We start from the raw sequence: 13,104 nt of genomic DNA, 5'->3' as shown, positions 1-13,104 counted from the left end.
TAAATAGGACAGATGCTTTTTTTTGGTCAAACTTGATCTCGTTTATGGAAATAAATCTATAGATGACTTATACGGTAGGTTTCTGTAAATGTTCCAATTTTACAGAGTAGGATACATTTTCATTGAAACCTTTAGGTTATTTTTATAAGGGTATTCTTTTTTATAAAAGAAAGAAGAGAATTAAGATCAAAAGCTTGAGGAGCAGCTCTGCTCCATAGGTTTTCCAGCATTGACTCCCTGCCAAACATTTGGAACTAATTTCCCACCGATTGGAATGGAAAATTGGAGAATGGGGACGTAACTCATGGACACTGAGGGAAAACAATAAGAGGATCAAGTTGGTGGAAAAAAATAACAACTCGCCAGCTAGCTTCGACAATAGAAGTGTTCTGAAGGTACAGTGCGTGGGGGGACATGAGGAAGATTAACGTATACATGATTTTGAAATTAGTTTTGTTTCTTTTGCATTAGCTCCACAGTACGATAAAGTTAACCTCCTTGACCACATAGAATATCAAAGTGTTCTCCTTTTATATATTACTAAAAACCTTCCTAGTGAGAAACCATCAAAAGTACACACATCTCCAGCTTATTTTGTCCATGAGTCAGTAAGTGGCTCCAGTCTTGGATTTAAGTAGCAGAATCTGCCTTTGGGCAGAGATGAGAGTGAATCCTGTAATGGAGGTATTTATAGGGTTTAAACAAAATGAATGCAATCTGTCAGAAGCTGTTTTTAGTTACATTTTTAGTATGCAAATGTTTTTTTTTTAAGGAAGGACACGTCTGCACAGCTGCCTTCGAGTGTTTGGTGAATCTCATGTCCTGATAAGTGCTCCATGAGCTACCCCCTTTCTACCTTGTCACATATTTTTGTGCCAGCTGTGCTGCAGATGAGGGTGATTTGGGGAAAGGTCTTATTGATTCCTATGGTGGGCTTTCAGTTTGTTTTCACATAGGCCCTCTAGACAACTAGACGTGACTTATTAGATATCCGTCTGCATGTGGCAGGAGCGTGATTGGTCAGTCCTGTAGTATACATTACAGGACTGTATCTCTACCACTCTTTTGCAACAAAATACCAGTTAGATAACATCTGTTGCAGAAATTACATTTCTTTCCATATTCCTATCCACTTCATATTTGTTGCTATTTGCTGTTTTGTGATTCAGAAACTTCTCAGTCACAGTGCTGATGAGCAGGACAGGCAATAAATGTGCCCTTGGATTGGGTGGGCCGTGAGCTGACCCGGGTGTCCCTACTATACACTAGTCTCTGGGACTGGGACACCTATGACCTTGCATTATTCTCCTGTAGGACACTGTGCCAAATGATGCATGTCCTGACACCAGAGTTGTTGGAGGAGAGGGTTCACAATCCTCATTCCTTGTCTCTAAGATGGTATGGAGCCCTTGCTGCTGAGCTGAGCTGAGCTGATTAACAAACGAAGAGAAACCTAATTGGCAGTGCCAAACCTTTGAGAAGAAAAACAAAATAGCTCACAGTTATTTAAAGATCCTCGTATTTTTAAACATGCCTCTCACAAGGATAATCTTCTAATAGCCGTGGGTTGATTGCAGTTCTTATTTAAAATAATCTTCCAATCTTTTTTGATTGGTATGTTTCTTGGTTCCAGTTCAGGGTATATGCCAGCTGCTTAAATATCCTGCAAAAACATTCCTTTCAGAGGGAATCAGTGTTGGCACAAATCATCCTGGGGTTTTACTCGTTAAGTTAAATAGGATTTTTATTTTTTTCATGTTTCTGAATTAAAGTTAAATCCCATCTGAGCGAGTTAGACATAAAACTCAAAAGACATTTTATGTCGCACACTTCCAGTAGAAACGCCCATCTTTTTTTTTTCAATTAATCAGAGACATCTATTTAATTATCTCAGGGTTCAAAAAGGTTGACAGCTGCAAAAGGCAAAGTAGATAACCTTTGAGGGGAGAATTAAAAAAAAAAGGGTCATGCTTTTGAATTTTCCTTCTTTTCTCCTGTGAAGTTTAATGAGTAGATTCCACGTTGCACACTGAAAGAGCACAGGCCTGCTTTTGAACCAGCTTCAAACAATAGCAGCGCGGACAACACTGCACGTTTTGTTCTGTGCCAGCCATGTGGATGGCACATGCTAATGCTATGCTGTAAGGAGCAGAATCGGTGTTTGTTAGGGATTTAGTAGCTTCTGGTCATTCCCTGGAGCAAGCCTTTGATCTGGAGAATCTGAAGGAGGCAAATGGAAATGTTTCAGACACAGCAGCGCTCTTGAAAGTAGCCACATGAAAAGCGCCTTTGTGGCATCGTGCTAGTCTTCCACAGATGGACAACTTCCTTCAGCTATAAAACCCACCCCAGCCAGATGTGATGCGCAGCATCGTGAGAGCAGAAAGGCCTGACGTTTCACTCTGAACCTGCTAATGAGCAGATTCTTTCTCCATGTGCACGGCGATTATTCACAAGAATGCTTAAGGATTGTCCATCTTGCTGACATCTTGCTCATCTCTCATTGAGCCGCCTTTTCTCTCTCTCCATTGTTAAGGATCTTGCACTTCCTCGTCAGAGAATGTTTCAGATTTGGTTCTTGGTGACACCGGTTTTGCAAGATTTGTGTTGTAGGTCTCTTCCAATGGTCACCCTACTTTACACCTGAGAAAGGGAGTGAGGGCAAAGGTTTTTTTACAAGTATGTTCATGTTTCACGAAGTATGTTCATATAAAGGATATGTGTAAAATCTTTGCAGAATGCTAAAACAGGTACCCTGAAGGCAGATTTCATGGCTACCTTTTATAAATAAAATGGTATTCTCCTCTGCCAGGACAAGGTAAAGTACCTCCAGGTATCCCCCCAGACTTGAAGGAATGTTCTATACTGACTGGTGAAATTCACGGAATGTTTTTAGACTTGAACAGATAAATCTACTGGGGGGACTTAATTCAAGTATTTTAAATGCTCAGAAGTATTGACTGGCAACCCAGTGGACTTCATCAGGACCAACAGTGAAATACAAACCCAAGGACACAAGCTGAAACTAAATCCCGATTTCTGCTGCTGGGCTTGCGTTCAATAGCTCAACTTTAACAAAACAATGAAGCGCTTTTTCCAGCCATGGGAAAGGTTCACTTTCTGTGGTAAAATTAAACCCAAAAGAGGGTTTATGGGACAGTACTATGGTACCTTTTTAAAAAAAAGCTGTGATAAAAAAGTGCATAGAAAATCTGGGCCCTATCGGTAGATACTGAAAGTGGGCTGGAAGTTGCTTCAGTTTTTATTTCAATGTTAAGTTATAAGCTTCAGTAAAATATTGGCTTTACTTTCTGTAGTGCTTGCTAAATAAAAATAAGTGATGTCTGTTAAATATACTTTATATTTTATACATATCACCGTATACACTTATACATGTAACTTTATCGACTGCTCAATATAATACTTTTTTTTCTGTGCATCACTACTATGTGTTTTTAAGTTAACAGAAATAATTGAACCGAACTATTATTAATTCAACCTTTTAAAACCTGAGCTTTTGAATTCTCTGTTAAATATAGTACTGTATGTCTGTAATGATCCTGTGGCTCTCTCTTCATATAATTCAACACAAATTCTATAAAGCTGACACTTTTATAGTTGGAGTAACAAAATACAGTGCAAAGTGAAAATAAATGCAATATTTCATAACATCTGCTGTATTTTAAAGATGCAGTGTATGTTCAAACCATTGTTCATTAATTTGAGAGCCGTCATTTAGGTTTATAAACATCAGAAAAAAACAATAATTCAGGGTCTGCATTTGTGGAAAAATCTGTGAAGATTTTTTTTTCTTTGAATAATCTACAAGTTCCCAAAATGTTTGTATCAGTGTATAAAAGTTTTAACGCATTCCTTCACAGAATGCATCTTTGTTTTGCATTTTAGTTAGGAAGTTGTGTGACAGAGTCTGCTTAATATTAGACACTGAAAGGTAGTCTTTAAGAAATAGAGAGCAGTAGCTGGACACAGTTCTAAACAGCATTTTTTAGCACTGATGTTCCAAATCTGAAACAAAACAGATAAAAAGTGAATCATCTCTGTCTTGGAAGGAAGTGGTCTCAGTTTCATTCAGTGTTGCAAAGTGTAGCTTATTTAGCTTTTTGGTTGCATTTGTGTTTAGAAGGTCCTCTTTGTCAGTTAGTTTTGTTCTGAATGTGTCCGTTTGTCCCTCCAGAGTTGCTGGTGTAGTTGTTGCAGTTTCTGGGTGAAAATCATGTAGCGAAGCCAGTGGCAGTGGAGACAGAGTGTGTTTGTGACCCAGAACAGGAGGCAGGTTATTACGCAAAGAGTTGTGGGAATCTGGACCTGTTAGCTAAGCAGGCTTAGCCCTGCCCTGTTTGGTGAATGGCCCTGCCATTCACCAAACAAACGTGTAGATGCGATCCTCAAATCACTTATCTAGCAGAAGCAAAACAAGCTGATGTTTGGCAAGTGTTTGTAACCTTTCTTATGTTCTTACACTCTTACACATTGGGACTCAGTGGGTCACGTTTTCTCAAGTGTGAGTTGCAAGCATGAACTGTCGCCTCCCTTCAAGTTTGGTTAACATGTCTTGACATTCTGCAATGAGATTCTAGCATGAATAACATTGTTGCAAGAAGGATGCCTTTTTTCAGAATCATGTTTGTGGAACAGAGCAGATATTTACAGGGGAACACTGGCACATCCTGTGACAAGCAGTCTCCTTGGTAATCTATCTCCATTCAGTGTGTTGTGTTCTGAAGCTTTACAGGAGATTAAAGAGACAGCGCATTGTGAATCTCACCCGGGATCTCTTATCTCTATACAACACGGCCTATGTGCTGCAGGTTAAAGAATCCTTCCTCGTACTAAAACTGCGCTGTAGCTCATGCTGTGCAAGCTCACACTGAGCAGAGTGTTTTGTAGACTGCTTTATATGCATAGCTCGTATATGGCCATGGCTTTTTTCTTAGGAAGTGCAATAACCCAGGTCATTTCCAGTGGCACTGGAGCAGCTCATTGCTCCCTCACCTTTTCCTCGGACTGCCGGGCTTGAAAACAGAGCTCTACCTGAACCCTGATCAGCAAACCGTATCGCAATCAAGCTCCAATCTGAGGCTGTGCCTGTTTTTATTGGAGGTGGGTGGGCTAGGTAATTTACTGGAATCACGCAACAGCTTGATATCGGAGGGACACCTTTAGCTCGTCGCCCAAGTGGAAACCAGTGAGAGCTGTGGTGTGCACCTCCAGTTCTACCGGTGCGGGTCACCTCGCCCGCAGCGAGCTGTTTGAAGAGGGGCGGCGCAGCCTGGAGGGCGGCTGCTTCTCGTTAGAGCCCTGTCCTTGAGAGCCAGTGCCCTGATGAGGCCTGCGTGCAAACACACACAATTCTGCTGCATCTCAGAAGGTGCTGTTTCACCACCCTGCACACAGTCTCCCGTGTTCCCTCGATGACCAGGTTTTGAATGAGTTTTTGACCACATCACACTCTGCAGCCTGTTGAGAGTGGTCATACAGTACGTCCACCACTGTTGCTGCCACCATGCATTACCTCAGCGGGTGCCCTTATCCGGGGCAAATTACATACTGTAGCTTGAGAAACAAATTGGTGTAGGAAATGCTTTTATACAGCAGTGCAATTTGCATCCATCAGGAATACGATACAGGTCGGTGAATAACAGTACATTAGTATTGATGTAACACAGGTCAGAGAAGAGATATAAAGGTGAAATTTACTGTAAATACTCAGTCCCAGTGGGAGTGGGAGTGGGAGATGTGTGTGCTGTCCCAGTGGGCAGTGGGAATGGGAGATGTGCTGTCCCAGTGGGAGTGGGTGATGTGTGTGCTGTCCCAGTGGGAGTGGGTGATGTGTGTGCTGTCCCAGTGGGAGTGGGAGATGTGTGTGCTGTCCCAGTGGGCAGTGGGAGTGGGAGATGTGCTGTCCCAGTGGGAGTGGGTGATGTTTCTGCTGTCCCAGTGGGCAGTGGGAGTGGGAGATGTGTGTGCTGTCCCAGTGGGCAGTGGGAGTGGGAGATGTGTGTGCTGTCCCGGTGGGCAGTGGGAGTGGGAGATGTGTGTGCTGTCCCGGTGGGCAGTGGGAGTGGGTGATGTGTGTGCTGTCCCGGTGGGCAGTGGGAGTGGGTGATGTGTGTGCTGTCCCGGTGGGCAGTGGGAGTGGGTGATGTGTGTGCTGTCCCGGTGGGCAGTGGGAGTGGGTGATGTGTGTGCTGTCCCGGTGGGCAGTGGGAGTGGGTGATGTGTGTGCTGTCCCGGTGGGCAGTGGGAGTGGGAGATGTGCTGTCCCAGTGGGCAGTGGGAGTGGGAGATGTGCTGTCCCAGTGGGAGTGGGTGATGTGTGTGCTGTCCCAGTGGGCAGCGGGAGTGGGTGATGTGTGTGCTGTCCCAGTGGGAGTGGGAGATGTGTGTGCTGTCCCGGTGGGCAGTGGGAGTGGGAGATGTGTGTGCTGTCCCGGTGGGCAGTGTGAGTGGGTGATGTGTGTGCTGTCCCGGTGGGCAGTGGGAGTGGGTGATGTGTGTGCTGTCCCGGTGGGCAGCGGGAGTGGGTGATGTGTCTGCTGTCCCAGTGGGAGTGGGAGATGTGTGTGCTGTCCCAGTGGGAGTGGGAGATGTGTGTGCTGTCCCAGTGGGCAGTGGGAGTGGGAGATGTGTGTGCTGTCCCAGTGGGCAGTGGGAGTGGGAGATGTGTGCGCTGTCCCGGTGGGCAGTGGGAGTGGGAGATGTGCTGTCCCAGTGGGCAGTGGGAGTGGGTGATGTGTGTGCTGTCCCGGTGGGCAGTGGGAGTGGGAGATGTGCTGTCCCAGTGGGCAGTGGGAGTGGGTGATGTGTGTGCTGTCCCATTGGGAGTGGGAGTGGGAGATGTGTGTGCTGTCCCAGTGGGAGTGGGAGTGGGAGATGTGTGTGCTGTCCCGGTGGGCAGTGGGAGTGGGTGATGTGTGTGCTGTCCCAGTGGGCAGTGGGAGTGGGTGATGTGTGTGCTGTCCCGGTGGGCAGTGGGAGTGGGAGATGTGCTGTCCCAGTGGGCAGTGGGAGTGGGTGATGTGTGTGCTGTCCCGGTGGGCAGTGGGAGTGGGAGATGTGCTGTCCCAGTGGGCAGTGGGAGTGGGTGATGTGTGTGCTGTCCCGGTGGGCAGTGGGAGTGGGAGATGTGCTGTCCCAGTGGGCAGTGGGAGTGGGAGATGTGTGTGCTGTCCCGGTGGGCAGTGGGAGATGTGCTGTCCCAGTGGGCAGTGGGAGTGGGAGATGTGCTGTCCCAGTGGGCAGTGGGAGTGGGTGATGTGTGTGCTGTCCCAGTGGGCAGTGGGAGTGGGTGATGTGTGTGCTGTCCCAGTGGGCAGTGGGAGTGGGTGATGTGTGTGCTGTCCCAGTGGGCAGTGGGAGTGGGAGATGTGCTGTCCCTGTGGGCAGTGGGAGTGGGTGATGTGCTGTCCCAGTGGGCAGTGGGAGTGGGAGATGTGTGTGCTGTCCCGGTGGGCAGTGGGAGTGGGAGATGTGCTGTCCCAGTGGGCAGTGGGAGTGGGAGATGTGCTGTCCCAGTGGGCAGTGGGAGTGGGAGATGTGTGTGCTGTCCCGGTGGGCAGTGGGAGTGGGAGATGTGCTGTCCCAGTGGGCAGTGGGAGTGGGAGATGTGCTGTCCCAGTGGGCAGTGGGAGTGGGAGATGTGCTGTCCCAGTGGGCAGTGGGAGTGGGAGATGTGTGTGCTGTCCCGGTGGGCAGTGGTAGTGGGAGATGTGCTGTCCCAGTGGGCAGTGGGAGTGGGTGATGTGTGTGCTTTCCCAGTGGGCAGTGGGAGATGTGTGGGCTGTCCCAGTGGGCAGTGGGAGTGGGTGATGTGTGTGCTGTCCCAGTGGGCAGTGGGAGTGGGTGATGTGCTGTCCCAGTGGGCAGAGGGATTGGGAGATGTGTGTGCTGTCCCAGTGGGCAGTGGAAGTGGGAGATGTGTGCTGTCCCGGTGGGCAGTTGGAGTGGGTGATGTGTGTGCTGTCCCGGTGGGCAGTTGGAGTGGGTGATGTGTGTGCTGTCCCGGTGGGCAGTGGAAGTGGGTGATGTGTGTGCTGTCCCGGTGGGCAGTGGGAGTGGGTGATGTGTGTGCTGTCCCGGTGGGCAGTGGGAGTGGGAGATGTGTGTGCTGTCCCGGTGGGCAGTGGGAGTGGGAGATGTGTGTGCTGTCCCGGTGGGCAGTGGGAGTGGATGATGTGTGTGCTGTCCCGGTGGGCAGTGGGAGTGGGTGATGTGTGTGCTGTCCCAGTGGAAGTGGGTGATGTGTGTGCTGTCCCAGTGGGCAGTGGGAGTGGGTGATGTGTGTGCTGTCCCAGTGGGCAGTGGGAGTGGGTGATGTGTGTGCTGTCCCAGTGGGCAGTGGGAGTGGGTGATGTGTGTGCTGTCCCAGTGGGCAGTGGGAGTGGGTGATGTGTGTGCTGTCCCGGTGGGCAGTGGGAGTGGGAGATGTGTGTGCTGTCCCGGTGGGCAGTGGGAGTGGGAGATGTGTGTGCTGTCCCGGTGGGCAGTGGGAGTGGGAGATGTGTGTGCTGTCCCGGTGGGAGTGGGTGATGTGTGTGCTGTCCCAGTGGGCAGTGGGAGTGGGTGATGTGTGTGCTGTCCCAGTGGGCAGTGGGAGTGGGTGATGTGTGTGCTGTCCCAGTGGGCAGTGGGAGTGGGAGATGTGTGCGCTGTCCCAGTGGGCAGTGGGAGTGGGAGATGTGTGCGCTGTCCCAGTGGGCAGTGGGAGTGGGAGATGTGTGCGCTGTCCCAGTGGGCAGTGGGAGTGGGTGATGTGTGCGCTGTCCCAGTGGGCAGTGGGAGTGGGTGATGTGTGCGCTGTCCCAGTGGGAGTGGGTGATGTGTGTGCTGTCCCTGTGGGCAGTGGGAGTGGGTGTGTGTGTGCTGTCCCAGTGGGCAGTGGGAGTGGGAGATGTGTGCGCTGTCCCAGTGGGCAGTGGGAGTGGGTGATGTGTGCGCTGTCCCAGTGGGCAGTGGGAGTGGGTGATGTGTGTGCTGTCCCAGTGGGAGTGGGAGTGGGAGATGTGTGTGCTGTCCCGGTGGGCAGTGGGAGTGGGTGATGTGTGTGCTGTCCCGGTGGGCAGTGGGAGTGGGAGATGTGTGTGCTGTCCCAGTGGCAGTGGGAGTGGGAGATGTGTGTGCTGTCCCAGTGGGCAGTGGGAGTGGGTGATGTGTGTGCTGTCCCAGTGGGCAGTGGGAGTGGGAGATGTGTGTGCTGTCCCAGTGGCAGTGGGAGTGGGAGATGTGTGTGCTGTCCCAGTGGGCAGTGGGAGTGGGTGATGTGTGTGCTGTCCCAGTGGGCAGTGGGAGTGGGAGATGTGTGTGCTGTCCCAGTGGGCAGTGGGAGTGGGAGATGTGTGTGCTGTCCCAGTGGGCAGTGGGAGTGGGAGATGTGTCTGCTGTCCCAGTGGGCAGTTGGAGTGGGAGATGTGTGCGCTGTCCCAGTGGGCAGTTGGAGTGGGTGATGTGTGCGCTGTCCCAGTGGGCAGTTGGAGTGGGTGATGTGTGTGCTGTCCCAGTGGGAGTGGGTGATGTGTGTGCTGTCCCAGTGGGCAGTGGGAGTGGGTGATGTGTGTGCTGTCCCAGTGGGCAGTGGGAGTGGGAGATGTGTGTGCTGTCCCAGTGGGCAGTGGGAGTGGGAGATGTGTGTGCTGTCCCAGTGGGAGTGGGAGTGGGAGATGTGCTGTCCCAGTGGGCAGTGGGAGTGGGAGATGTGTGTGCTGTCCCGGTGGGCAGTGGGAGTGGGTGATGTGTGTGCTGTCCCAGTGGGCAGTGGGAGTGGGTGATGTGTGTGCTGTCCCAGTGGGCAGTGGGAGTGGGAGATGTGTGCGCTGTCCCAGTGGGCAGTGGGAGTGGGAGATGTGTGCGCTGTCCCAGTGGGCAGTTGGAGTGGGTGATGTGTGTGCTGTCCCAGTGGGAGTGGGTGATGTGTGTGCTGTCCCAGTGGGCAGTGGGAGTGGGAGATGTGTGTGCTCTCCCGGTGGGCAGTGGGAGTGGGAGATGTGTGTGCTGTCCCGGTGGGCAGTGGGAGTGGGAGATGTGTGTGCTGTCCCGGTGGGCAGTGGGAGTGGGAGATGTGTGTGCTGTCCCGGTGGGCAGTGGGAGTGGGAGATGTGTGTGCTGTCCCAGTGAGGAGTGGGAGTTTGTTGAGTTAGAGGGCAGGAGAAGCAGCAGGTAGAAGGTTGTTGACCGTCTGCTGTCCGCCCTGTCCTCTCTGCATTGAGGGAGTCGCTGCAGGCTGGCGAGGAGGTTGTGGAGTTGAGTCTGGTGGCAGTTTGAGCTCCACATCTTCATAATGTTAGTATAGAGCTCTACCACTCAGACCACCTGCTCGGAGTCGTCATCATCATCCTCAGGGCACCGTGAGACAGGGTGGGTGTTTAACGTTCCCCTTAAACGCTTAATTGTCACGCGCAGTGTGACATTACAGTAATATCTTCTAATAACGATGATGGTGACTGAAACGCCTTTCAAGCGTTTTATTTTCAACTAGGCTTTTTGTTTTGTTTCAGTGGTGTTTTTTTCACGGGAACGCATTTGTTGAAATCTGTCTTTTTCTTCTATTATTTGAGCACGAATTGCAGGAAATGTGCAGTGACTCGTCCAGACAGCTCACCAACACTAGTCCCCTGTTCCCCTGTTCCCCTGTTCCCCTGTTCCCCTGTTCCCCTGTTCCCCTGTTCCCCTGTTCCCCTGCCCTGATCTGTGGTAGGAGTGGAGAGTGCCCGGTCAGTGCAGCTTGCTTGCTGCACTCAGTAATGAAGCAGTGACACTCCTTTTATTACAGAGTGGACATTTAGTGCGAAATCAACTTTAAAACCACATTTTATCTTTAGGAGCCCCAGAGCTGTAGGGCTGTTTTAGTCGTCCTAAAGTTAATGGCATATGTTATGTGAAGGGAAAACCAGAAAGAAAGATTAGTAGTCCCTGAAACTGAAGACTGTATTAGACAAACACATCCCTCTCCCATAAAATGTCCAGACATTTAAATTACAGTGACTGTTCTGCAGTTCAAGGGAATTAAACAGCCCGTGACCACCACCACCACCTCTTGACTCTGTACTTCAGTCACCAGAGAGAGTCTGATTGCCAAATATCTCTGCTCATTGAATGTGGAAACATGCTGGAACACATACACCCCGGAAAACAAACAATACTCATTCACAAAGCAATTACATAACACGCATTTGCAATTTCCTGTCCTAAATAGAAACCTGCCAGAGATGTTTGTTGTAGCCTAACAACTTCAGTGTGTGTGTTTTTTTTTTGTCAGGAAAACAAAAGTATATTAACGTTTGTAAACAAAAAGTAATTTGCTTTTGTAATTTGCTAGTAAATGTAGGTTAAGTCTTGTTCAAAGACCAAACCACTTTAAATTTAAATCTGTACGGTATGTTTTAAGGTGTGGAAAACCTTGGAAGTTTGATTTTGGAAATTTTGTGTAGTCCCAAGCAAAGTTTCAGTGTTGATAGAAATGCAACTTCAACCTTTTTCAGGTTCGGCGATTTTTACCCAGGGCTACAAAATGAATGTCATTTAGAATACCAATTAGAATAAATGTGAATTTTTTCAATTCTAGTTCCCTCCATCACATGCATTGCATGTGGTGTCATTATGGGAACAAATACAAACAAATGTGTGCGTTCAAATTGGAATGGACGGCAAACCGCGACTCGGTTTTGGTGTGCCCTAGAGCAGCACGCGGGCATCCTGCGCCAGCCTGCCCCGAGTGATTGATGATGTGACCGTTTCTGTCAGATCTAGGGCGGTCTCGGGAGCTGCAGTTTGTCTTTGTTGACAACAACATTCACCTGAAGGGCCTCCCATCCTACCTGTATAACAAGGTGATTGGCTGCAGTGGGTAAGTGCACAGTTTCATCTCCCCTGCCTGTGCCTTGTCTCTCTTTGTACTAACCACTGCGCTGCTCAGCAGACTGTTCCTCACCGCAAGCAGCACCATGTTCAAATCACCAAGCAGATGGATTCTGTACTCTTGTTATCCTGGCCCAGTGGCAGATGTTACTCATTTCATACTCGTATTCCACATTTTTATTTGTTTATCCACTTGTCTGTGTGTCTCGGTCGGCCTGTCCGTCCATCATTTTTGGTGAATCCAGCCCCTCCATCTGCCTCTCCGTCTTCGTCTCTTTGTCACTTTGAGATCCAAGTCAATTTTGCCAAGAGGTGAATGTTTTACTCATTTCTGCCTGTGTTTAGGAAAGGTCAGCCTTTCCCCTTGCTAGCAGTCAAGCATTCAGTGTCTGCGGAGCCGCTAGTGCGCTTGAAATCCGGTGGTGGGTCTGGGCGGGTCAGCGGTCCGGCCTGTGTCTGAGTGAAGTGCAGCTCTCTGCCGTGCCTGCAGGTGTGGCCTGGCCATGCACGTGCCCGACGGGAGACTGCTGGCCATGGACACGGGCGAGCTGACCGTCCCGCTGCCGGCGGAGGTGAAGGCCGTCGGCTCGGAGCGGGACTGCGTGCTGCCCCTCGAAGAACTGACCATGCGGGCTCTCCACACCTTGTACAGCCCCCTCCTCAAGGGTGAGCAACATGGCCCTACCCCCTGATCCTGCTCCCCCTCTGGGTTCCTACTGCGCTCCCCTGCCCTGTCCTTCAGGAAATCTGACCATGGTCAGTCTGTGCTATAACTGTGGTTTTTCCTCCTTCGCACACTGTTACACTTGAGCTGGCCCACAGTTGTGCTTTTCACTGTGTTTTCCTACACTACACTTTGGCAGTACCATGATTTACTATTGTAAGATTTATTATGGCTGTGTAATTCCATATTTCAGGTTGTTGTTATAACTTTAACCATAAAACCAGCAAGTTAACTGTCCTGGAAGAAAAGAAGGCATGGTACTGAAGATATCCCAGAAGTCCCAAGTGGCAGTACCTACATGATGACTTCATACAGAGTACTGAATGGCCAAATAGTATCTTCTGCACACGTTTTGGCTGCTATGATTTGCTGTGCAGAGAGAGGAGTTTCAGGCTTGAACACCTGTAGTTAATAGTGGTGCTTTTGTGTGTTATATGCTAATAGCAGGATCTGCCTCTAATAATTTAAATTATTAGACCATAGCAGCAGTATAACATTTCACTTTACCC

The 13,104-nt window shown here is 49.6% G+C and overlaps 1 protein-coding gene across 1 annotated transcript in view; it reads left to right on the top strand.

The window, feature by feature from the left end:
* lrrc28 (leucine rich repeat containing 28) overlaps nucleotides 1-13,104 on the top strand; it is a 39,137-nt gene that overhangs the window by 22,422 nt on the left and 3,611 nt on the right. Inside the window, exons 8-9 of the mRNA XM_088641403.1 lie at nucleotides 11,758-11,860; nucleotides 12,362-12,537. Coding sequence (XP_088497529.1) covers nucleotides 11,758-11,860; nucleotides 12,362-12,537 — 279 coding nt within the window. The remainder of the gene's footprint in view (nucleotides 1-11,757; nucleotides 11,861-12,361; nucleotides 12,538-13,104) is intronic.

This window comes from Lepisosteus platostomus, chromosome 7, assembly GCF_059453375.1.
Source record: "Lepisosteus platostomus isolate fLepPlt1 chromosome 7, fLepPlt1.hap1, whole genome shotgun sequence".
In the NCBI taxonomy this organism is placed as follows: domain Eukaryota; kingdom Metazoa; phylum Chordata; class Actinopteri; order Semionotiformes; family Lepisosteidae; genus Lepisosteus; species Lepisosteus platostomus.
The sequence above is the reverse complement of the archived record's forward strand: the minus strand, read 5'-3'. Positions and strand labels throughout refer to the sequence as shown.